Below are 27,079 nucleotides of genomic sequence, written 5' to 3'. Positions count from 1 at the left end.
TACTTTACCAGATTTAAACACAGGATGTCGAATAGTACAGTTCAATGTGGAGTTATATGAATTAGGAATTTTCTGTTCATAGCATTTAATACTGGGATTGTTAGCCTGGAAAAGAAAAATAAAACAATATAAGTATGCAATTCTCTTAAGAATTTAATCTGAGATTAATCATCCCTCAGAAGTAATGTCATTAGGTCTATCAATAATACCTTTTTAGTCCTCTTATTACCATTAAAGCTGCACTCATGTTTCAAACATCCACTGTCAGTGTTATTTAAAAAACTGCAGAATTTAAACCTAACACGAATGAGAGCTTTATCACTCTTCTATTTCTTAAAGTGATTGTAAAGGCTATTTTTAATTTTTTTTAAATAACAAAAATATCATACTTACCTCCACGGAAGCTCGTTTTGCACAGAGTACCCCCGAACATCCTCTTCTGGGGTCCCTCAGCGGCTCTTGCGGCTTCTCCCCGCCACAGATAACCCCCTAGGAGAAGCGCTCTCCTGGGGGGGTTACCTTGCGGGCGCGCTCCAGAATCCAGCATTTGCGTCCATAGACATGAATGGCTGACTCGGCCCCGCACCCTGGCACCCGCGTCATTGGATTTCATTGACAGCAGCGGGAGCCAATAGCTGTGCTGCTATCAATCTATCCAATCAAGAGCCGGGACCCCGTGGAGAGAGGGACAGCGCGTCCCCGCCGAGGGAAATATACGGGGGGCTCAGCTAAGTAAATATACGGGGCTCATCACTGCCAGGTGTTTTTTCACCTTAATGCATAGGATGATTTACAACCCCTTTAAGGTGGACCTTGCAACAAAATGCAAGATTTGCTTATGCCGTCAGGCCCCTCTCTTAAAAATCACCCAATGTTAGTTGTTCCAAAATGTACCCGTGAAGAAAAAAGTTACATTTATAACTACCCTTGTCTTCTTCCCCTAGGTGAGGATGATATATTCTTCTGGCAATATCCTGGGGAATACAGAGCAACTGAAAACGTATAAAAAGATACTCTTTCAATGGACTGGAGAAACTTCTTGCAAGATTTAGCTTGCTCTGCATTCCTACTACTAACATTCAATGATTTGTAAAGAAGAAGGGGTCCCAGGTATTTCATGTGGCCATTGCAAGGTCTACATATACTGTAGAAAGCAACTCGTTTTCACATAATCTTGCCATTCATGGGTGGTTGATGTAACAAGCTCATGCACGTAGTGGCAGGCAGTCACCGCTGGCTGAAAGCTAATGATGAAAACATTTATCAGGCAGGTCACAATGGTGATACTGACAATCAGGGTTTTCATACTCAGGGACATATTTTTGGTTCATGTGCCACATGCCAAGAGACTTTAAGTAAAGAGTGTGTTGAAGATATCTGACAATACACTACAAAATAATTAGCAGCCATCACACATACTGTACACTATATTGTCAAAAGTATCAGGACACCTGCAAGTACATACACATGAACTTTAATGGCATTCCAGTCTTAGTCCGTAGGGTTCAATATTGGGTTGGCCCACTCTTTGCAGCTATAACAGCTTCAACATTTCTGGGAAGGCTGTCCACAAGGTTTAGGAGTGTGCCTATAAGAATGTTTGACCATTCTTTCAGAAGCGCATTGGTGAGGTCAGGCACTGAACGAGAAGGCCTGGCTCGCAGTCTTAGTTTTAATTCATCACAAATTATCCCATTCAAATCCCATTCTATCGGGTTGAGGTCAGGACTCTGGCAAGTTCCTCCACCCAAACTCTCTCATCCATGTCTTTATGGACCTTGCTTTGTGCCTGGTGCACAGTCATGCTGAAACAGGAAGAGGCCATCCCCAAATTGTTCCCACAAATTTGGGAGCATGAAATTGTCTAAAATGTCTTAGTATGCTGATGTCTAAAGAGTTCCCGTAACTGGAACTAAGGGACCAGGCCCATCCCCTGAAAAACAACCCCACATCTGATTCCTCCTCCACCAAATGATTTTGACCAGTGCACAAAGCAATTCGCACATACTGTATGTGAACCCGGCCTAAGGCCCCGTACACACGAGAGGATCCATCCGCTGGAATTGATCCGCGGACCGGCTCCAGCGGATAGATCCCCTTGTGTGTACAATCCAGCGGATCTGTTTCCGCGGATTTTTATCCCCTGGGATGGATTTCAAGCGGATAAAAATTTGAAGACATGCTTTAAAATCTATCCGCTTGAATCCATCCCAACGGATTGATCCGCTGGTCTGTACAGACTCACCGGATCAATCCGTCCGAAGGGATCCCCCGCATGCGTTGTAATGATTCGACGCATGCGTGGAATTCATTATATGACAGCGTCATCATCGCGGCGACGGCGCGACACGTCATCACGATGGGATTTCGGTGCGGATTTCGATCCTATGGTGAGTACACTCCATCGGATCCAAATCCGCGGAAATCCTCGAGAGGATTTATCCGCGGAAACGGTCCGTTGGACCGTATCCGCGGATAAATCCTCTCGTGTGTACTAGGCCTAAGACTGGCTCCACAATGCATGTTATTGTACAAGCCACAGTCCTCAGTTCCTTTGGTAATTCATCCTCATAGAATACCAAACAGAAATTATTTGAAAACTTTATATAGGCAATTAACATAGCATAGCAATTTTAAGAAAAAACAGGTTTTTGTTGTATTTACCGGTTTAATTGTTTTAAATTGCAGATTCTTGGGATATATTAAAGTTACGTTTGTCATGTATGAATCATCCCCAGTATTTTCAAGTCCAAGCGTCATCGTTAGGTCTTTGGTGTATCCAACAATGAGTTCCTGCCTGTGATGAATAGAAAAAAAAAAAACACAGAATTTTGGTGATCTATGCATTAACATGAATCTTAACTTTCTAATAGGTTAATTCACCCAAAACTGATAGTTCAGTGCTGGATTCAGCTTCTGTGAAAGTAGTAAGGAGACATCTCTTCACCTGAGCTCCCATCTCCACCCACCTGTTGCAGCTATAACAAGGATCTTCCCCAACCATTTTATTTATCTTATGCCACGTACACACAACATTTTTTTATGACGAGAAAAATTAAATTTGTTTAATTGGTCATTAAAAAAGCATATTCGTCACGCTGTAACAGACTGAAAAACACGAAGACTGAAAAGCGTCTCTCACCAAACTTTTACTAACACGAAATCAGCAAAAGCAGCCCAAAGGGTGGCGCCATCCGAATGGAACTTCCCGCTTATAGTGCCGTCGTACGTGTTGTACGTCACCACGCTTTGCTCAAGCATTTTTTTTTCACGATCGTGTGTATGCAAGGCAGGCTTGACAAGAATCACATCGAGAAAAACATTGTTTTTTTCCATGACGTTAAAAACGGTCGTGTGTACGCGGCATTACAATATAATGAGGAAACTAAGACCACTGATGTAAAGGATAGGGGTGTATCTATCTATAAACAAAACATTTGTTTTGCGAGGACCAACCCTTTCATTTCAGAAATATCTTCTCTTACCTAGACATCACTGTGGTCAGATGTAATCTTGGAATGCATTCTGTCTTGTTATTGCAGTCCTTTTCATATGGTAGCTACACAAGGAAAACAGATTGTTGTCATGTTAAATATGGAAATCATTACAATGTTGTTGAGGGGTACTTTCATTACTTTTCATTAAGGGCCATTTCACACTTGTGACAACTCACCAGCGTCAGGAACGCTTCACTGAGCAAAGAAATACTCGCCTGTTTCCAGGTCCCGCTAATCCACCCAGCGAGGAGTTGACACCATGACAGCAGGTGAGTATAATTGCACCTTTTAGTAAATCTGTCACTGATCAGTTGCCAGTGTCAGGTTTGCCCAATCGTTTTCTGCGACTTTGGAGCTGGGCCCCCCAGCCATGCTTCCTGGCCACCACTGTTCCATCTGTGGACTCAGAACCCATATGGTAGGAGTTGCTATGTGGAGGGGATCGCTGATCTGCCCTAGCTGCAAAGAACCTGGAAGCAACATGTATAACCAATTTCTGCTGTAATTCTCTGGACGCCTTGACCAGGGAAGAAGCTAGCTGAGCGTGATCTACACTCCATTAGCTTAAATGGAGGGCAGGTGAGACATCAGGGGTTCAAAAAGGGTCTTAAAAAGAATATTTAAAAAATATTTGATATCATATAGGACAGTGGCAAAGCTAGAGAGGTGAGGGGAGCGGAGAAAGAGAGGGAGGTGAGCAGAGAGAGAGAGAGAGAGAGAGAGGGGGTGAGTGAGAAGGGGGTGAGAGAGAGAGGGAGATGAGAAGGGGTGAGAGAGAGAGGGGGAGGTACATGGGTGAGAAAGAGAGGGGGTAAGAGAGAAAGAAGGGAGCTGAGATAGAGGGGTGAGAGAGAGGAAGGTGAGGAAAGGTGAGAGAGAGAGCCAGATGAGAGAGATAGAGGAGGAGGAGAGGGGAGCAAAGAGAGAGGAGGTGTGAGAGAAAGGGAGGGAGTTTAGGGGAGCAGAGAGAGAGGGGTAAGAGAGAGGGAGGTGAGAAAGGGGGGAGGAGAGAGTGAGAGGGAGGGGTGAGAAAATAATGGTTTAACCTCCTGGGCGGTGTTCCCGAGTCTGACTCGGGGTGAGATTTTTGGGCTAGGATCGGTAACCCCGAGTCAGACTCGGGCTCGCCTCGCTGGATGTACAGAGAGTTTTACTTACCTTGTCCCTGGATCCAGCGATGCCACCGCGCTGTGTGAGCGAGTGGGACCTCGCTCGATTCACACAGTGCCTCCGTGTGACGCCGATCTCCGTTCCCTGCGACGTTACGACGCACGGGGACGGAGAACGGCGCCAAATTCAAAAAAGTAAACAAACACTATACATACAGTATACTGTAATCTTATAGATTACAGTACTGTATGTAAAAAAAACACACACCCCTTGTCCCTAGTGGTCTGTCCTGTGTCATGCATGTCATTTTATATAATAAAAACGTTTCTTTCTCCCTGCAAACTGTAGATTGTCCATAGCAACCAAAAGTGTCCCTTTATGTCAAAAATTGTTTTAGATCAGCTAAAAAACAGCGATAATAAATTATAATCACTTGCAGAATTGTGCGATAGCGATTTGTGGGGAAATTCGTCATAAAAAATAAAAAATAATGACAGCAACAATTCTGCAACTGAGCAAATTTCAGTGATTTTGATTTGATTACATTATTGAATAATTTTTATTATAATTATATTATTATTTGTTATAGTTATTTATAATTATTTATTATATTATAATTTATAATTTTGTTTTTAAAAAAATGTCATACCCGGGATGCCTATTAGAAGCTTGTTTGGTCAGATTTAAGTGAGTTATTTCTAAAAATGACAGACCTACAATATAAAACGCCAAATTTCCTTGCAAATAATGGTACCGCTTTCAGCATGTTTTTTCTGAAAGAATCATACCGCCAGGGAGGTTAATGAAAAAAGAGTCAAAAAATAAAGTTACACACAAGCACTTAAAGCCCCCTCTCAAAGGGGCCCCATGTACATATGCTACACATGTAACTCTACCCTATGGAAAATATAGGGTACCAAAGTTTCATGTCATTTTGTGGGTGTGCCGAATTTTAAGCTTGATATGTTCGGCATCTATTTACTCAGTACAACCTAATCTCTAATATTTTACCAAACAAACTGGGTAAAATATGGGTGTTTGTGTGCCCTAAAATGAACTATTATGTGAACTGATATCAACTGAACCGATTTCAGAAAATATATAATGCTTTTAACAAATCTTCAGACCTAAAATAATTTTTAAACACATGTGCAAAAACAACGCAAAAAACGTCTCTGCCCTGTGACAAGGGTTGAAACACGTCATGAAAAAATAAGTTTGGAATGTCAAGGCCTTGCAGTGTGAACCACACTTCTATCTGTTTTATTTATTCATATAGCAGCTAAGCTTTTAGTTAAATAACTTGTAAATGTTAGTGATAGTGGATGTTTACCTCCACAGAGGCGTAATTTGTGTCATAGAAGTCCAGTACAGGTGATGGGAGATCTCGGTTTTGCTCGGTGGCTGTCATGGTGTAGAAGACCTCGATCACAATGTTGCTGAAACAGTCATAAATACAAGGCTGGAAAAGAGAAATAAAAAGGCATGATATCCAATATAACCACAGACTATTAAAGAGAGATTTATTATATTCCTCAGTTGAACCCATGATTCTTTTTTAACCTTACACTTGGTATGAAAGTAACATTTGCTGTCCTGAAAATGCTATTTGCCTAACAGCTGTGTCTGGTTTTATTAGTTTGGAGTCACAGGCCTTTGTTAGCCGCAGCAAGTCAGAATGTTCTATTGTTTGGGTCTGTGACTCATAAAATTCTGGGTGTACATTCTAGAACACTAAGCTAAACTAGTGTGACACAGTATTTCACTGACTTCATAAACTATGGTTACAATTTCATTACTTACCATTATGTATATGTAAATCACTACATTTTGCAAACATAATGCTAAAACATAAATGTATGTGTGTAGATAATTATACACACAGGGCCAAATCCTCAGATAGCAGCAGGAGCCAATGGCTGTGCTGCTATCAATATATCCAAAGAGGAGCCGTTCAGACATTGAGAGAACGACGCGGGATCACGCCCACAGAGATTCGGGGCTCGGGTAAGTAAAATGGGGACTCGGGGGGGCTGGAGAGTGCAAGGTGTTTTTTCACCTTAATGCATAGGATGCATTAAGGTGAAAAAACGCAAAGCTTTACAACCCCTTTAATTCTTAACCAACTAGTTGTACACACAGGGCATGCTACACCTAGCCAAAAAAAAAACGTTCATCAAAATACTTTGGATGTGTTGAACCGCGGTTCTCTTGAAAGGCAAGAATGCGGTGATGTCATTGCGTACGACGAGCATGCGCTCGTCACATTCGATGCCGTCGCCGCCATCTTGCTTTACTCTACCTATGCAGTGAAAGCTACCGCGCATGCGTCAAAGTAATTTCGAGCATGCACGGGTTTTCACGGCGACAGGTAAGTATGCACACTCTCGGGTTTCTCGTTGGGAAACAGGCCGACAAGAATATCGATGAGAAAATAGAGAGCAGGATCTCTATTTTTCTCGTCGAGATTCTGGCCAGATTTGCAGACGAGAGACCTGAAAGCCTCGTGCACACGCTCAGTTTACTCTGCAGGAAAGCTCTGCCAGCAGTTTTCTTGCTGGTGTACGAGACTTGAGGCTCTGTTCACACCTAGGCATTTTTGGGTGATTTTCTGCTCTAAAGCCTCGTACACACGTCCGAGGAACTCGACGGGCGAAACACATCGTTTTGCTCGTCGAGTTCCTTGTGAAGCCGCCAAAGATTTCGGCGAGCCAAATTTTCCCATTCCCGTCAAGGAAATAGAGAACATGTTCTCTTTTTGGCCCGACGAGATCCTCGACGGTTTCCTCGTCGAAAAGTGTACACACGACCGGTTTCCTCTGCAAAAAAAAAAAAAACAGCAAGCTTCTTGCTGGTTTTTGCCGAGAAACTCGGTCGTGTGTACGAGGCTTAAGCCTCAGCTCTAAAAACACCCAACAAATCCCATTAATTTCAATGGCTTCTGTTCACATCTGAGCATTCTGTCACCTAAAGCAAAACGAGTCGCTCAAAAAAGTACAGGAGCTTATTTTTTGGCAGATTACAGGTGCTTTTCTTTCTTTTACATTGGTGACCTTTTGACCTGTACAAAATCGCTGCAAAATGGGGGCAAAAATCGCATTACTTTCTGCCTTAAAACAATACGCTCAGGTGTGAACAGAGCCTAAAGGACAGCAAACTGGCCCTTTGTTTAAAAAAGTTTGGAGACCCCTGCCCTAGGGTGACAGCGCTGCTCCCCTATAGATATAGTACAGTGAGTAAACATTAGCACCCTAGCACAGGAAATGTGTTATTGGCAGGATCACCAAGTAGAAATAAAAAAAAATTGCTGTAAAAAATTATTATCATACAATTACCACATCTAAGCACTAGTAAGCTGCAATGTATTAACATTAGATTTTACTGAAGATACATAGATAGATAGATAGATAGATAAACAGATAGATAAAAAATAGTCAAGCAGATAGAAAACAGAATGAAAGTGCAGACTTACCAATACTGTCAATGTAATGGGCTGTGTACATTTGCTACTTAAAAGGTAGAGTTTTCCGCTGCTAGAAGTTTCAGTATTGAAGGAAATTCTTCTCTCCTTCATGGATACATCAAGGTCCAGTTCATAATTTAGATGTGTCTTTTTAAATTCTATAAATTGAACCAAGGGCGTATACATTAGCCGTGTTGTATCTGATTATACAAATCTCTCTGTGCTTCATTATTCTCTAAGGTGGACATTTTGTTATTCTGGATTTTATATATTATTCTATATAATTTTTTATAGCCCTAGAGGAAAAACTAGCACCCAATTCAGTAAAAATCTAAAATTTGCTGTTAGGGAACAATTACAACAGCTCACTAAATTTGATGAGTCAAATTTCCCCCGGGTTCGGTTTGGGGTGAGTTTGCAACTCTAATTAAAGTTTGAAGCGAGAAATTTAACCCCATTAAAGTCAATGTGAGATGAATCTTAGAAGACAGTAATGGCCATTTAAGACTGTTAAACAAGGGATTGTCAAATAAATGGCATAGAGGGCTGGGAACTGCTCTGGAGAAAAAAGCAACAATCAAACAAAAAAGCAACAAAAAAATATGTAAATTCCATTTGGTGGGGATCAGCGATTTCTATTATGCTTAAAATTAAACTTTGAAAATTCAATATGTATTTAAATGACTGGGGGGTGCCCTTACTCTGCCTATGAAGTGGCACATCTATCTGATATATACAACCTACTACAGCAAAACTGATATTTATGAATAAAAGAAAAGAAAAGTGCAGTTTAATTGCCAGTAAATGACAGCTCCCATGGCTTCATTCTGTTTGAAAAACAAAGTGGTCGTGGATTTCTTTAATCTATACCAGGCCCTTATCTTAGATGAGGTATAGATGTTAGTGGCTCCTACAAAAAAAAGGGCTCAGGGTTCCTCTTAAATATAAATACAGGTCATACATACATACCAGACCCTTATCCTTGGTGGGGGCCTGGTATAGGTTTTAAGGGGGAACTCAATGCAAAAAAAAAAAAAAGAAAAAGTTTTGAGGTCCCCCCAAAACCCACACCAGACCCTAGTCCAAGAACCAGCCTTGGCAAGATTATCTGTGATCAATGATGTTACCCAGGAGACCCCAATGGGGAAGTTGGGGGTCTCATTTCTGGTTGTTTCTAAGTGCACCACCTTCATTATGGCATTGGGATGGGACAGAGACATATTCGACTGCAGGGAGATCTTTTAATAAGTGACTATGAGAAATATGATAATCTGGAGTGTGTTTAACTTGGGTGTAATTTGCCTTAAAATCCATCTAGTTCTAACGGCACTCATAGAGCACTATAGAACACTATATTGTCAAAAGTATTTGGGACGCCTGCCTTTACATGCACATGAACTTTAATGGTATCCCAGTCTGAGGCCCCGTACACACGGCCGAGAAACTCGACGAGCAAAACACATCGTTTTGCTCGTCGAGTTCCTTGTGAAGCCGCCGAGGATCTTGGCAAGTCAAGTTTCCCCGTTGACTAACGAGGAAATAGAGAACATGTTCTCTATTTGGCCCGACGAGATCCTCGTCGGTTTCCTCGGCCGAATGTGTACACACGGCCGGGTTTCTCGGCAGAATACAGCTCCGATCGAGTTTCTGGCTGAATTCTGCCGAGAAACTCGGTCGTGTGTACGGGGCCTCAGTCCGTAACAGCTTCAACTCTTCTGGGAAGGTTGTCCACAAGGTTTAGGAGAGTGTCTCTGGGAATGTTTAATCATTCTTCCAGAAGCGCATTTGTGAGGTCAGGCACTGATGTGGATGAGAAGGTCTGTCTCCCAGTCTCCCAAAGGTGTTCTATAATTCATCCCAAAGGTGTTCTATAGGGTGGAGCTCAGGACTCTGTGCAGCCCGGTCAAGTTCCTTGCTTTCTGCACTGGTCCAAATCATTTAGTGGAGGAGGGATTTGGTGTGAGGTTGTTTTTCAGGTGTTGGACTTGGCCCCTTAGTTCCAGTCAAGGGAACTCCTAAAGCATCAGCATACCAAGACATTTTGGACAATTTCATACTCCCAACTTTGTGGGAACAGTTTGGGGAGGGTCCCTTCCTGTTCCAACATGACTGCGCACCAGTGCACAAAGCGAGGTCCATAAAGTAATCGATGAGTGAGTCTGGCGTGGAGGAACTTGACTGGTCTCCACAGACTCCTGACCTCAACCTGATAGAAAACCTTTGGGATGATTTAGAGCGGAGACAGCGAGCCAAGCCTTCTCATCCACATTAGTGCCTGACTTTTCAAATGTGATTCTGGGAAAATAGTCAAACATTCCCAAAGACACAATCTTAAATCTTGTGGACAGCCTTCACAGAAGAGTTGAAGCTGTTAAAGCTGCAATAGGTAGGCTAATTCAATATTGAACCCTGCAGACAGGCCCGTCGGAACCCGACAGGCAAAGCAAGAATTTGCCTGGGGCCCCGATCTGACCAGGGGCCCCAGCAGGGAGGGCCCTTGCCGCACCGCTGTGTCCTCCTCCAGTCCGGTCGACCGTGTACCATAACCACGCGGTACAGGAGAATCAGGTTCCTGTTCCCGGCCGGACTGACAGGAAGTGCACACACTGAGTGTTCACTTCCTTTCAGTCCGGCCCCGGGAACAGCAAAGTGAATCTCCTGTACCGCACGGTTATGGTACACGGCCGACCGGACAGCAGGAGGACGCAGCGATGCGGCAAGGGCCCTCCCTGCTGGGGCCCCTGTGCGGACACCAACATCTGCCGGCGTGTGCGTGTGAGGCGAAGGATAGAGGTAAGGCCAAGAGAACCCCCACCCCCCTGCTTTTCAACTTGAAATGTCACCTTTTTTTTTGCCTGGGGCCCCCAAATGTCTTCGAACGGCCCTGCCTACAGACTAAGACTGGGATGCCATTAATATTCATGTGTGTGTGAAGGCAGGTGTCCCAATACTTTTGACAATATAGTGTATGTCAGTACAAGTGGGGTATGCCTGTATATGTCAACACATTGATTGCAGTACAAACATTTATCTGGAGTGGATTTTGAAGATGAAAACTAACAGAGGAGGGTTATAGTAAAATAGTATTTTCTAGGAGGAAGAATCCAAAACCTCCCACCACCTTCTTAATACTTTAGCAACTTATTTAATAAAAAGACAGAACAGAACAATACCTTTTTCCTTGAAAGGTGTAATCTCAAAGCACAAGGTGGCATTCACAGTTTTATTGTTATAGACAAGAGGAATCTTTTCAGGCTGGAATTTCATAAAGGCCCTTGCTTTTACTACTGGTCGAGATCTGTACCGGGGGAAAAAAAATGAAAATTAACATTTCTTATATTCTTTGCCTAGATATATTACAAAGTAAATCACATGTATATTTCTTGACCAAATGAAGTGTAAGGGGACGCTTGTAGCAACCACAAGGAATGGTGCCGTGTAGAACCAATGAAAAATAGAAGAAAGTCAGCAGCACTCCAAAGATGCATCCTCAAAGTGTATGTCAAACACACAGGGGTCTATTTCAAAAATAATCGCAGAGCCATTCATCCAGTGAATCTGCAGGTACATTTGTTCTGTGTGAATTGGGTAAAATCGATCGTTCTTTAGACTACCATATTTTCTGGCGTATAAGACGACTTTCTGGATGCAAAAAAATGCATCCAAAGTCGGGGGTCGTCTTATACGCCGGTGACAGTCTCCGTGCTGCGAGCGTCAATGATTTAAAAGCCGCTCCTTCTCCTCAGAGTGTCCTGTGGTAGGCGGAACACAAATCTTCCCAGCAGCACCTCTGTTCTGTGTTCCTCCTATCACAGATGCCTTCTCATCCTCGGACGAGATGAGAAGACGTCCGTGATAGGCGGAACACAGAACAGAGGCGCTGCTGGGAAAATTTGTGTTCCGCCTATCACAGGACAGTCTGAGGAGAAGGCGCGGCTTTCAAATCATTGACGCTCGCAGCACGGAGACTGTCACGGCCTGGTAGTCGATTCAGAAAAACGTGAGTGATTGTACTGTTCGCACAGTGGGGGGCAAGTTCAGGCACAGTGGGGGGCAAGTTCAGGCACAGTGGGGGGCAAGTTCAGGCACAGCGAGGGGCAAGTTCAGGCACAGTGAGGGCAAGTTCAGGCACAGTGAGGGGCAAGTTCAGGCACAGTGGGGAGCAAGTTCAGGCACAGTGGGGGGCAAGTTCAGGCACAGTGGGGGGCAAGTTCAGGCACAGTAGGGGGCAAGTGATGGCACAGTGGGGGGCAAGTGATGGCACAGTGAGGGGCAAGTTCAGGCACAGTGAGGGGCAAGTGATGGCACAGTGGGGGGCAAGTGATGGCACAGTGGGGGGCAAGTGATGGCACAGTGGGGGCAAGTGATGGCACAGTGGGGGCAAGTGATGGCACAGTGGGGGCATGTAATGTAATGGCACAGTGAGGCATGTAATGTAATGTAATGGCACAGTGAGATTTCAAAAAGCCTGTTTCTGTCAGCGGTTCTGGCTACCCCTCAGCTTCCAGAAAGACTAGTAGGAAGGGGGTAGTCTTATACAGTGAGTATATCCCAAAACCAAAATTTTTCCTGGAAAATTCGGGGGTTGTCTTATACGCCCAGTCATCTTGTATACCGGAAAATACGGTATTTTGTCTACAGTTTGAATCATTTTCATTCATGAAAAAATAGTGCATTGGGCATATACAGCGTTATTATTATTGTTATTATTATAATAATGGCCAATAGATGGCGCTGATGATCATAGGAAATAAATACTTATCTTTTTAACTCCATCTATTGGCCATAAAGCAGTATTTTCTCAAAGCACTCTTTTTATGTGAATGAAAAATATTCGTCCAGAAGAAATAGCCCAAAGAACATTTGTTTTTGCCAAATCTGCACAAAACACATGTACATACATGCAGATTTATTTAATTAATGGCTATGCAATTTTTTTTATAAATATGACCCATGTCGCAAGAAATTAAGCAGCCGATGTTTCTGGACCTTGTAGGGTCACCTTCCTCAGGGCTTTAAATATGTTACATGCTAAGGGAAAAAAAATAGATTTGAAAAATTTGGAGCTCTACAGATTATCACTAATTCAACAAAATTATACAGAAATATATTACTAGGCCAAATGTCTGCTGACATATTCACTGGATACAAATACAGCATATTTTTTTTTCAGCAGTCAAAATATTGTGACTTTTACTAATGCACAACACAATGCAACAAAATTTGTTCTAAAACAAGGTTCTTAGAGCCGGTTCACACAGGGGCAACCCGACTTACAGCGTGACTTTGCAAGTCAACTTCAGCGCGACTTGGAGCAACTTACAACGCGACTTAAAGTTGCCTCCAGGACAGGTGACTTTGGCTGTGGCCAATCACAGAATAATCAGCTCTGTGGGAGGGAGGGGTTTGCCTGAGAAAACTATTTTCTCTTCCTGTAAATTTGCTTCAGTTAAGACAGAGATCCGACTTTGGAGGCAACTTCCATTGAAATCAATGGGTAAGAGTTGCCTACAAGTTGCCTACAAGTCGCCTTGAAGTCGTACAGGAACCTTTTCTGAAGTCGGAGCGACTTCAGTAGTGTGCAATGCATTAAGACGGCTCTCATTCACTTCAATTGCATTTCTCATGTTGCGCGACTTGGGGTGACTTGGGGTGACACAATTCGGATCCCAAGTCGCGGTAGTGTGAACCGGCACTTATTTTGCAAATGTTATTGAAGAAGCTTACATGTTTTAGATTTGCAACAGAACAATAATTTAAAGAAATTTGGTTTCAAACATAAAATATTAGCTACTAGTGCTGGAATGTTCAGTATTTGCATTGACTTTTCGAAGTAAAAAATGGCTATTCACCCTAGCTTCAATAATAACATTTTTAACAATTTTTTGCTTACCGAAGTACCATAACATTTCCTAAGGATCCAACTGCTATGTCTGCATAGCCATCATCGGTAAGATCTAGACCGCCATCTACTGACTGGCCAAAGAATTGCAGCTTTTGCATACAGTCAGTAGCTCTTATTCTCTAAAACAAAGAATATGTATGTTATTATGTATGTTCTGCTTTATGAAAGTGATATAAGCAACCTTACAGGTACAGAAAAAATGCCATAGGTGCTGAGTAGTGCTAAGAAAATTGGCCAAAATGTGGTCTGACATTAATCTTGAGAATCCAGACCTGCAATCAATTTGCAGAGGGTCACTGGTTTTAAGTGAATTGGTAAATGAGTATTTAATACCTTTTACCCATGCATTTCAATATTCTTAAATATATTTTCATATTTTATATTTTATATCTTATTCCCTCTTAGGCCTGTGCTGTGGATGAACACGGACCCCCTGCCCATCCTCTCTGATTGACATTATGTAGGAAAATGGGGGGAATTCAGTAAGGCCGCGTACACACGATCGGTCAAAACCGATGAAAACGGACTGAATGTCTGTTTCATCGGTCCAAACCGATCGTGTGTGGGCCCCATCGGTCAGTTATCCTTCAGTCAAAAAAAAGAGAACTTGCTTTAAAATTGAACCGATGGACGCCTGACCGATGGGTCAAAAACGATCCTTAGTATGCAAAGGCATCGGTCAAAAGGCTGCGCATGCTCAGAATCAAGTCGATGCATGCTTGGAAGCATTGAACTTCTTTTTTTTCAGCACGTTGTGTGTTTTTACGTCACCGTGTTCTGACACGATCGTTTTTTTAACCGATAGTGTGTAGGCACATCAGACCATCAGTCAGCTTCATCGGTTAACCGATGAAACGGTCCTTCAGTCCGTTTTCATCGGTTTTGACCGATCGTGTGTACGCAGCCTAAGAGTTTTCACGTGTGATATTTAGGTTTTTCTTAAAGGGGTTGTAAAGGTTCAAAGGTTTTTTTTAAATAACAAACATGTTTTACTTACCTCCACTGTGCAGCTCATTTTGCATAGAGTGGCCCCGATCCATGTATTCTGGGGTCCCTCGGCAGCTGTCTCATCTCCTCCTCGCATCAGATAATCCCCTTCATAGGAAGCTCTCTCCCCAGGTGGGTTTGCTTGCGTACACGCTCCCGTGATACAGCCGCCGGCTAAAGCCACCGACTGTACCACTCGGCCCCACCCCCCGGCGAGCCGCATCATTGGTTTGATTGACAGAAGCAGGAGCCAATGGCTGCGCTGCTATCAATCATCCAATGAATGAGCCGAAAAACCCGGCAAGAAGCCTGCTTGTTCATGACGCGGGACTTTCGAGGGATCAGGGAAGTAAACGGGGGGGGGGGGGGGGACCGGCAAACATCAGATGTTTTTTTACCTTAATGCAAAGAATGCATTAAGGTGAAAACACATGAACCTTTACAACCCCTTTAAATATTGCAAACAATAATTAATGATGATAAAAGAGGAAATAAAAAATAAATAAAAGAGTAAAGTGAATTTGTTAAAAAAAATACATATAACAATGTATCAGAAATAAAAATTATTTGTAACGTTACACTAGACTAGAGGAAGATCATTCTGTGAATGAAGGCACACTAAAGGCTCATACACACGATCGGATTATCCAACGGGAATTGTATGATGAAAATCCGACCATTTGTATGCTCCATCAGACAATTGTTGTCGGATTTTCCACGGACAAATGTGGGTTCATAAAATGAACACTACATTTAACTGCTAAATATTGTAAGACATTAAATATTTAAAACATTTCTTAAATGGTGCATTTTTGGGGTGAATTGACTGTTTTTGAGACAAACACCACATCAGTTTTTTTTTTATGCAACATTTCACATGACATTTTTCTTTTAGGCAGCCCATAGATGGTATATTTTTTTTTCCGTTCAACTAATCAGTTAAACTGACTTGATTCACCCATCTACACACTCCATGTGGATGGAGAAATTCCCCCCACTGAGTTATTGTATTCTGATTACTGGGAGCCTTCCCCATCATCAAAATATATGGATCAGTGCTGCCGGCTATAGCTGATGTCGCTGATCAAGAGGGAAAAATCTGACGGGTTGGTTGTAGAGAAGTTTATCAGTAAATGGACTTCTGTACAACTTCCCTGTCCATACATGCATTGAACTTCGTCCAGTCCCTGCTGAACCAGCCAAATTTCGGAAAATGTGTGGTCGGCTTTAGTGAATTGACACCTACTGTAGGTCTTATATTAGTGATAATGTATATGGTGCACTACATCGTTATAATCTAAATATATTCATATCCATAAGGACTTTGTAAAGCACAAATACAGACATCTTTGTCTTGATAACATTACACTCCCAAGCCGTGTTGTTTGGTTTCAAGTTGAATATTCTCATCACACACGTTCCTGGAGATGGCTTGATACGAGTGTGTGCTCTAGTCTGATGAAGGGGTCCTGTGTGTCACAAAATGTTGCAATTTACTGCAGTGATGTGATCACTTTAATAAACTATGGGACGCTATTTTGAAGAGTCGTGGTGTGCTGGTGCTGCATGCTTTGACTTGTTGACTTTTTCAATCTCTCTTACTAACAGTGAGGATTTGCAGCTGGCATGCTCCATATTTAAGACAAAAATAAAGAAGAGTTTGGTTTTGTAGGGTATTGCACCTTGTTGTATTACATAAGCCTAATTTCCTTCTTGAGGCATATAATATGACTGTACAGACCTGGGAAGGAGTGGCGTGAATGCTATGTGCATTGCTGTTGTAGATATAAACACTTCCAAATGATTCTGGTTCTTCAAAATAGCCTTCTAGAGGTGCTCCTATGGCAAAGTCCTGGTATCCATCTTGGTTGACATCGCCAATCTTAGCTATAGAGTACCCAAACCTTGCATATGAATACTGATGCTGATCTAGTTTTAATTCCAAAGCAAATTTACCCTGTTGAAAGATAAGGTGATTAATGTAGTAAGATGTAGCAATCAATGTAATACATTTGAGGTGCCCATTACCTTCACTGCAATAGATCTCAACAAGAATTTTATTGTGCACCTCCAGATTGTGCAACTTTAAAAAGCTAAATACAAATAAGAAATTCTTATACAGTAAGGCCCCTTTCACACTGGGGCAGGACGTGCAGTGGCGGTATAGCGCCGCTAAAAATAGCGGCGATATACCGTCTGAATTGCCGCGGAATTGCAGCCGTACGGTATTAACCCCCACTAATAGCCGAAAAAGGGTTAATACGGCCTGCAATGCACCTCTGCAGAGGCGCATTGATGGCGGTATTACCGCGGTTTCCCATTGTTTTCAATGGGAAAGAGCGGTGAAGGAGCGGTAAACACACCTCTCCTTTCACCGCTCCAAAGATGCTGCTGGCAGGAGATTTTTATTTTTCTCCCGCCAGCGCATAGTCTCAGTGTGAAAGCTCTCAGGCTTTCACATTGAGAATGCAGTGCAGGAGTTTTTCAGGTGGTATTTAGGCGCTATTTTCAGCGCTAAACTCCTCTGCCCCTTTCACACTGGGGCAGGACGTGCGGTGGCGGTAGTCTGAATTGCGGTGGTATTCGGCCGCTAGCGGTGTGGCAGAGGCGCATTGACGGCGGTATTACCGCGGTTTCCCATTGTTTTCAATAGGAAGGAGCGGTAAACACACCGCTCCTCTCACCGCTCCAAAGATGCTGCTTGCAGGAGATTTTTTTTTCCCACCAGCACATCGCCTTAGTGTGAAAGCCCTAGGGCCCCATCCGACCTATTCCCTATTAAGTTACAGAACAAGTACTCCCACCACCAGACTGATTAAATTGATGTAAACCCGATTCATGAAATTTGACCTATGCAAATATATCTGTAGTGTTTACTTATCTCTCTCTCTCCAAAGCCCTGAGTCCCATGTGTTTCTCTGTTATCTGCATGATAACCTCTGACAAGTTCTCAGAGACAGGAAATAAAAGCAGCTGAAAATGTGTGCCGTGGAAGGTTGATTAGCAGAGAGCTTGTCATGTCACAGCAGAGCTCTGAAAGTATCTATGTGGAGGGGGGGGGGGTGCCTTTCCTCCAATCAGTTGTCTCCCAGTGTAAGACAAGAGTACACTCCCAGTGCTGAATGAGGGAGTGAAAATGTAAGAATTCTAAAGAATATAGAAAGGGAAAGACAGCAGAAAAAACTTATATGTAACTTTATGTACTGTAAAACTTTATGTAAAAATTATATAGGGAGATTTGTTTCCTCTCTGTGTATCATCTGAGGCTGTTCACTTCACTGGGTATATGTGAGGGTTTAACACTTCATTTTTTCTTTACCTATCACTATCATTTTTGAAGAAATAAACAATCTATGGGTTGTCTTTTTATCTCTTCTAGAGTTTCCTTTTAGTATGCATGGAATGTATTATTATGCATTATGTTATAAATTATTCCTATACTTCAGGAATTATTGTTTGCATACTTTCATTGGGCCACCTTGGCCTAATGTAAGAATGCATAAAGGAATCAGATCCCCATTAGTCCTTACTAATCCGCACTACATACAGTGAGAGCCACTCTTGAGGTGGAGAAAAAGGACAGCGATGATCATGAACATGATCTCCACCTCATCCAATCAGATAACACCTTGTATCAATTGAAAAAAATACAAGGTGTTCTATGAATGATGAAGGCTCTAAGTGAGCAGCCCTGTTTCCAACTACTACAGTGATTTACATCATTCCCATCGGCCCTCTGGATGTCAGATATGGATACTTCCATTGAACCAAGCTGGACCAATGTGAGTAGGCAAAAATTAGAATTCCAGATTTTCATCTTTAAAGATTATTTGGGATAATTTCTTAACCATGGACAAAACACCACACCAAATTTAGCACCACATCCCTCAGAGGAAAACTACCCATATTTGCCAGTGTATAAGGCGACCGGGCGTATAAGACGACCCCCTCATTTTACAGTTTTTTAAGATTTTTTACCTGTACTCACCGTATAAGACGACCCCCCTTCCGAGGCTTCTGAGGCTTTATATTTCTTCCTTATGGAGCCATATTCTTCTTCATTCTGGCTGGAGCTGGAGCCATATTCTTCTTCCTTCTTGCTGGATTTGGAGCCAATCATGGCGAGCGATGTATTCTATGTATTCTATTAATGAATACAAAGCCTGCTTGGATTGGCAGAGGCTGTAACATCATCAGTCCACGCCTCTCTGACTCTCAAAGCCAATCCAAGCAGGCTACTGTATGTGGCCTGCTCGGATTGTCAAAGGTTGTTACTCCAATCCGAGCAGGCTCTGTATTAATTTGAATACATCGTTCACTGGGATTGGCTAAGTGGTATATACTGTATGTAGCCGAAGCTATATACAGTATTACCGCACATCCAGCAGGCATCTGAGCAGCTGACCCAACGTATTAGACGACCCCTGCTTTTTGGCCATTTTTTTTAAGTGTAAAAGGTATTCTTATACGCCAGCAAATACAGTAAGATATTCATGGGATTTTTGAGGGCGAAATATGTTGGGAACCACATTAATCTTGCTGTATCCATAAGGACTGTACTACACGCACTTGCTGTAAAATAGTTTTTTAAAAAAAGTTTTAAATCATGTAAAAATAAAATGTTTTTCTTTTAAATATCATTTCTTGGATCTTTTTACTAGTATTTGCACCTCAAAAATCCCACAAATACCTTAACACTTCTTTAAAGATTAATAATATATTCTTAATCGCCCAAATCATCCTCTCTGCTCCTCCCAAGACCTTCTGCTCTCTAGCTCCCTGTGTCCCCCCCTTCCATGCTTGCCTCCAGGACTTCTGCAGAGCCTCTCCCATTCTCTGGAACTCCCTGCCCTAGTTTGTCCGGTCATCTCCCACCCTGTCCACCTTTAGGCGATCCCTGAAAACTCACCTATTCAGGGAAGTCTACCCAATCTCCACCTAAGAACTGTACCCGACTCACCTCCATCAGATCCCCCCTGCAGCTATTACCTTTTGTACCCCCTCCCCCTCTTTTTAGATTGTAAGCTACATGAACAGAGCCCTCCTTTTCCTTCTTTGTACTGTAATTGTACTGTCCCCCTCTACTGTATATAGAGCTGGGTAAACTCTTGGTGCTATATAAATCCTGTATAATAACAATGATAATATTCTTGTACCTCATCGCTGAGCCTATAAACGTAGACTCTTCCTTCTTCTGCTTTGACATGGTAGAATGGCGCCCCCACCAGGAGGAAATCCACAATGCCATTTGACTTCACATCCAAGGCACACAGTTGATGGCCAAAGTATGATCCAACCTGTTAAGATGATAAACAAACGACAAGTAAAACTATTTTGGCTTTACTGCTTTGGGTTTGTGTACTGTATACTAAATGGGTTCTTACTAGAACTGCTCTGTCCAGCTTTTAGGGTCACACAAAGCTGAGAGATTGGACATAACACTAAGGCCGCGTACACACGGTCGTTCCAAACCGATGAGAATGGTCCGACGGGCCGTTTCCATCGGTTCACCGCTGAAGTGGCCTGATGGTCTGATGTGCGTACACACCAAAAACCGATCGGGTCAGAACGCGGTGACGTAAAACACATGACGTTCTGAATAAAACAAAGTTTAATGCTTCCAAGCATGCGTCGACTTGATTCTGAGTATGCGCCGGTTTTGAACCGATGCTTTCTGTACTAACCATCGGTTTGGACCGATCGGGCAGCGGGCCATCGGTTTGATTTTGAAGCATGTTTTAAAATTTTGGACCGAAGGACAACAGACCGATGGGCTATACACATGGTCGGTTTGGACCGATGAAACTGAACCTCGGTCCATTCTCATCGGTTTGGAACGACCGTGTGTACGCGGCCTAAGAAAAGGCTTAAGACCATGGTGTTGATTTACTAATGGCAAATAGACTGTGCAGTTTGCAAAGTGCAGTTGCTCCAAAGCTTTATAAATGAGGTAAGTCTTCACTTTGCAAAAAAAAAGAGAGGTGCAAGAGAAATAAAAAAGAAAACTGAATTTTTTCTTGTACATGATTGGATGATGGAAGTTAGCAGAGCTCCTGCTCATTTAGTAAGCTCTGGAGCAACTGCTCTTGCAGAGTGGAACTGCACATTGCAAAGTGCACAGTCTATTTGCCTTTAGTAAATCAACCCCACCTGGGTTCTTTCTGTACAGAACACGTCCTTGCCATGTTAAGGAGATAAAGAGAGGGGAAGGTATTCCGCAATTTCTGACAAAATAATGCTGCTCCTCTTTATATAAAGCGAGTGTTATTCTAAAACAGGAAGTGTATTACTGGCAGGATCACAAGTACAAATAAAAGTAATTGCTTCCTTGCAACTTGTCTTTTAGTTGCGCTTTCATAATCACTTACTACATACACGTGCTATCTTATACCACAAGCTCAGTTTCATGTCAGCTACTGAACTCCTGCACTTCTGACCTCTAAACTCTTGTAACCATGCAGTGTTGGCTAGCTCTGCATCAGTGGCGGCTGGTGCTCAAAATTTGGAGGGGGGGGCGCAAACAAACTGAAAAATCAAACTGTTAGTAATTCAGGACTGTAAATAGCCATTTATCAAGTGATTATGTATCATTACTGCTAGATAAAACTGTGCCCATCATATGCAGCCCCACTGTGCTCATCATATGGAGCCTCGCTGTGCCCGTCACAGTAGGTCAATCACATCCACATTTCAAGTAAAAGAAAAGAAAACCACTTAACATAAGGTGTCCTCATCAGAGTCCCCCTTTGCAACAGGGGCCCCCCTTTACATCAGGTGTCCCAATCAGAGTCCCCCTTTACAACAGGTGTCCCCATCATAACCCCCCCTTTACATCAGGTGTCCTCATTAGAGTCCCACTTTACATCAGGTGTCCCCATTAGAGTCCCACTTTACATCAGATGTCCCCATCAGAATCCTCCTTTACATCAGGTGTCCTCATCAGAGTCCCCCTTTACATCAGATGTCACCATCAGAGTCCTTGTTTACATTAGATGTCCACATCAGAGTCCTCCTTTACATTAGATGTCACCATTAGAGTCCTCCTTTACATCAGATGTCTCCATCAGAACCTCCCTTTACATTAGATGTCCCCATCAGAGTCCCCCTTTACATAAGATGTCACCATAAGAGCCCCCTTTACATTAGATTTCCCCATCAGAGTCCCCCTTTACATAAGATGTCACCATAAGAGCCCCCTTTTCACCATCAGAGTCCTTGTTTACATTAGATGTCCGCAGCAGAGTCCTCCTTTACATTAGATGTCACCATTAGAGTCCTCCTTTACATCAGATGTCTCCATCAGAACCTCCCTTTACATTAGATGTCACCATCAGAGTCCCCCTTTACATTAGATGCCACCATTAGAGCCCCCTTTACATTAGATGTCACCATCAGAGTCCTCCTTTACATTAGATGTCACCATCAGAGCCTCCTTTACATTGGATGTCACCTTCAGAGTCCTCCTTTACATTAGATGTCGCCATCAGAGTCCCCCTTTACATTAGATGTGACCACCATAGTCCCCCTTTTCATTAGATGTCCCCATCAGAGTCCTCCTTTACATTAGATGTCGCCATCAGAGTCCCCCTTTACATTAGATGTGACCACCATAGTCCCCCTTTTCATTAGATGTCCCCATCAGAGTCCTCCTTTACATAAGATGTCACCATCAGAGCCCCCTTTACATTAGATGTCACCATCAGAGTCTCTTATTGCTTCAAACTACATTATATGGATTTTCAATAGACAGAAGCAGTCAATAATTTGGAAGCCAGTGCTAGGCTTTCTTATTAGAAAGCCCAGCATGCTCTGTAAACTGTCATTAGAAAAACCCTGTAACTAAGTTTTATTGCTAAATAAAAATCAAAGATCTTTTTACAAACTGGGTACTGTATTTATTGGCGTATAACACTCACTTTTTTACCCTGAAAATAGAGGGTAAACTGTGCCTGCGTGTTATACGCAGGGGGCTGTGGAAAGATTTTTTCCTAAAACTTCCCTCTTAAAGTTAGTGTGCGTGTTATACGCCTGTGCGTGTTATACGCCGATAAATACGGTACATTGTTTTTCTAAAAATGTGAAATTGAATTGACCAAAACCAATTATAATTTTCTTTTAAGTCGACAAAATCTACCTGCTCTCCATCCAGAATCTGAGCTAGGTGATAGGTAGTAATATCTTCCTCAAAGACCAGGACTTTTCCAATATTGGAGTGCCGTGGCGCACCCGCTATGTAAAGGAATGTGTGCTTTCCTCTTGCTGTGGTCACACTGTATCCTGTCTCCAGAAACATGAAATAACAATTGAAGCAAACATCACATTAAACATAAATATATATATATCTTATAGCAGAAAGTGCTTACTTTTAATAAAAAATAATCCTTAGTAGTTTAACCATATGGTATGCAGAAAATGACAATCCCATAATAGAGTAATCAATGAAACGAGTGACCATATTAAACATATATACATACAGTACATACAGTACATACCCTGTTTCCCCAAAAATAAGACCTACCCTGAAAATAAGACATAGCATTATTTTCCAGGAGGGCTGCAATATAAGCCCTACCTGAAAATAAGCCCTAGTTAAAAATGCTTGTAAAATCCTATAATCCACTCTATTATAGTAGTATATAATGTACAGTGTGTGCGTTTCTGTAATATAATTGCGGGAGAAGAGAGCTCCGACGGGTAACAGAAGCACAGAGCGGCTCTATAACAAAGGTATTTGGCACAATTATATTACAGAAACACACACATTGTACATTATATAATACTGTAATAGAGTGGATTATAGGATTTTACTAGCATTTTAACTCAGTTCACACAGGGGATTCCTGACAGGCAGGGAGAGAGAAGACATCACATTACATAGTAAGACCTACCCCGAAAATAAGCCCTACTGTGTCTTTTGTTGGCATAATTAATATAAGACCCAGGCTTATTTTCGGAGAAACACGGTACAGTACATACTGTAGTTATCTCCAAGTGCCCACCTGTGGTCTCTGTTATGTTTGGAGTTACTCCAGCTCCTAGAAAAGTGGAGTGTCCTGATGAAGAAACAATCACTAGACCTAGGGTATGCTTGCTAATTCATATTGGCCCCTTTTCTGCCTTGAAAGTAGGTTATGAAGGATGACTTTCGACCTGTATCATGGGATTCTCGATTGTGGTATGGCTAGTCTACATTACTTCTGAAGATAGGCTTTGACGGTCACATTTGTGGGGGAGGGGGGGTTCCCAAAAGTTGTCAATTATAAAGGGCAATTATAAAGTTGTTTTGTGAGTACTCGTATGGTGTCTCTACTCTCATGACAATTTTTTTTTTTTTTTAACAAAATCTCTTTAAGGCTAGGTTCACACTGCTGCGAATTCAAAATTTCAAGATTTTACCGCGATTTCGCCGCGATTTAAGAGACATCTGTGCAGGGTTCAATGTAAATCGTGGCCCAAAATCGCAAAAAGTAGTACAGGAACTACTTTTTGAAATCGGTGCAGAGCCGCAGATGCGCCATCGCACCGATTAGGACAGTGCCATTGCCGACAATTGCCGGCAAATGCCGCCGATTTGAGATGCGATTTGACATGTGAAATCGCATCTCAAATCGTACCAAATCGTACCCAGTGTGAACCTGGGCTAAAGTGCATTTAAACTCAAAACCAAAAGATGTAATATATATTGCAGCTTTCCAGCTTGTAAATGTAGTGGATGCGTATGTTTTCTTTTTAACCAATTCCCACCCAACCTATTGTAAAATGATGGTGGACGGGAGCACTACTATCCTGGGTGAATGTCACATAACAGAAATGAAAAAATATATACAGTGGAACCTCGGATTGCAACAACGCGTTTGACGAGCATTTTGCAATACGAGCACTGACACTGACACTGATGCAGCCAGGACTCGAGGAGGTTCAGGAGCCGAGGAGGAAAAGAGAGCCGATCAGCGATGAGGCGAGCTGGGATGTGGGGTGCAGGCTGTCGGGGTCAATTTGCCTGGGGTGACCGTGACCCTGTACATATCGCCCTCAGGAGCCAAGGAGGAGAGCCGCTTCATGGCGCGCCGGGCGGCATTGTAATTGCCGCCTTCTGAGCTTGCAGCGCCTATGATAGACGTCACACGTCCCGCGGTCCCGGATTGGACGAGTGGGTCATCCATCATAGGCGCTGCAGGTCCCAGAAGGACCTGCTGTGTCTCTTCGGGCAAACTTCGGGTCCGTGCTCGGCGGCGCTCGGGTGCTCGGGGCTACTAATGATCTTCGACATGCCCGAGACTCGGGGATTTTCGACTCCAGCCTCCTTAGCCCACCCCTAATGACGCCCCTGCTGGAAGCTGATTAGTTTTTATGCAGAGCTGCACCAGATTTTGCACTCTCTAGTATAAGTAAATCAACCCCATAGTATACATTTACAAAGCCTTATTTTATTGTTCCACTTCCCATCCCTGCCATCCATAGGACCCTGTATGGGATTGCTTTGGTGTTTGTGGAGCAACAATTTTATGTTTTGTCCTAAATTGATATTTCTTTTTATCTTCTATGCAGTACGTACTTTGCACTTTCCCATGAGAGTCGGTTCACACTAGGGCGACACGACTTCCAGCGCGACTTTCAGAGGCGACTCCGACATGACTTGAGCATGAACCACAGGGCGATCTGGGGCGATTTACAACATGACTTGAAGTCGTCTCCAGGACAGGAGACTTTCCAGTGGCCAATCAAACAACAATCATCTCTAGGGGAGGGAGGGGGAGGGAGAGGTTTGCCTGAGAAATGTATGTTATCTTCCTGGAAAGTCGCTTCAGTTAAGACAGTGATCAGACTTGGAGGCGACTTCCATTGAAATCAATGGGTACAAATCGCCTACAAGTCGGATTGAAGAAGTACAGGAACTTCTTTTGAAGTCGGAGCGACTCGAGTCGTGTGTATTAAAACCGCTCCCATTCACTTGCATTGTTTTTCTCGACAGCGCGACTTGGGACGACTTGAGGCGACTTCAAGTCGGATCCCAAGTCGCCCCAGTGTGAACCGGCTCTTAAGAGGATGACTGCTTACCTGTTTCATTTTGTTTAGCATCTCAACATTTTTACAATAAAACTTTATCTGATTAGATCATGACAAATACATATTTTAAAATGTAATTATTTATCATTGACTTTCTTGAAGGCCTTTCTCTTTAGAAAGGAACTGAAAGTTTATTAACAAGTGTTAGATCTAGGCATGGCCTAGCCTTTTAGCTCACCTTACCTAAATATCCATAAGCTGCTCTCTTTGCATTTTCAGAGGATTCATTGAGAAATTTGACTTTGTTTGGCTCTGTGCTTGCAAGCAACAAACCACCTGACCAGTCAAAAGCGCCAACTGCTCCGAGTACCACAGTATCCTGTGCAAACAACAACAATTTTTTGTTCTCATTATTTTAGAAATGTGGATACTTTTTGTTTGTTCATGAATATCGAAAAAACACACACATACAATAATTAAATAAACATTTAACAAACAATTAAACCAATACATTTTATATGTCACTGGATCCTCTGTTTTATCATATACCAGTTTTTTGGTCTGATAACTTGTACCCCATTCACATGTACATAGAGACTCAAGCCTCGTACACACGACCAAGCTTCTCGGCAGAATTCAGCCAGAAACTCGGTCGGAGCTGAATTCTGCCGAGAAACCCGGCCGTGTGTACACTTTCGGCCGAGGAAGCCGACGAGTTCCTCGTCGAGCCAAATAGAGAACATGTTCTCTATTTCCTCATTGTTCAATGAGGAAAGTTGGCTCGCCGAGATCCTCGGCGGCTTCACACAAAACTCGACGAGCAAAACGATGAGTTTTGCCCGTCGAGTTCCTCGGACGTGTGTACGGGGCCTCAGAATTGCCCCATAATGTCCTTGAATTACACATAATCTCTAATGCCCCGTACACATGATTGGGAATTCCGACAAGAAAACCGTGGATTTTTTCTGACGGAATGTTGGCTCAAACTTGTGTTGCATATACACGGTCACACAAATCTTGTCTGAAATTCCTACCGTCAAGAACGCGGTGACGTACAAGACGTACGACGAGCTGAGATGAAGTTCAATAGGCAGTTCGGCTCTTCTGCTT

At 42.8% G+C, this 27,079-nt stretch overlaps 1 protein-coding gene across 1 annotated transcript in view; it reads right to left on the bottom strand.

Annotated features, from left to right (window-relative positions):
* Positions 1-27,079, bottom strand: part of ITGAE (integrin subunit alpha E) — a 120,859-nt gene that overhangs the window by 20,842 nt on the left and 72,938 nt on the right. The window contains exons 14-24 of the mRNA XM_040338624.1: positions 26,213-26,348; positions 23,097-23,239; positions 20,119-20,259; positions 16,704-16,919; positions 13,964-14,094; positions 11,244-11,368; positions 8,080-8,228; positions 5,941-6,069; positions 3,486-3,559; positions 2,665-2,797; positions 4-105 (exon numbers count right to left, since the gene is read on the bottom strand). Of these exons, the coding sequence (XP_040194558.1) occupies positions 4-105; positions 2,665-2,797; positions 3,486-3,559; positions 5,941-6,069; positions 8,080-8,228; positions 11,244-11,368; positions 13,964-14,094; positions 16,704-16,919; positions 20,119-20,259; positions 23,097-23,239; positions 26,213-26,348 (1,479 nt within the window). The remainder of the gene's footprint in view (positions 1-3; positions 106-2,664; positions 2,798-3,485; positions 3,560-5,940; positions 6,070-8,079; positions 8,229-11,243; positions 11,369-13,963; positions 14,095-16,703; positions 16,920-20,118; positions 20,260-23,096; positions 23,240-26,212; positions 26,349-27,079) is intronic.

This window comes from Rana temporaria, chromosome 2 (assembly GCF_905171775.1).
Source record: "Rana temporaria chromosome 2, aRanTem1.1, whole genome shotgun sequence".
Classification (NCBI taxonomy): Eukaryota; Metazoa; Chordata; class Amphibia; order Anura; family Ranidae; genus Rana; species Rana temporaria.
This window is presented reverse-complemented; position numbering and strand designations above follow the sequence as displayed.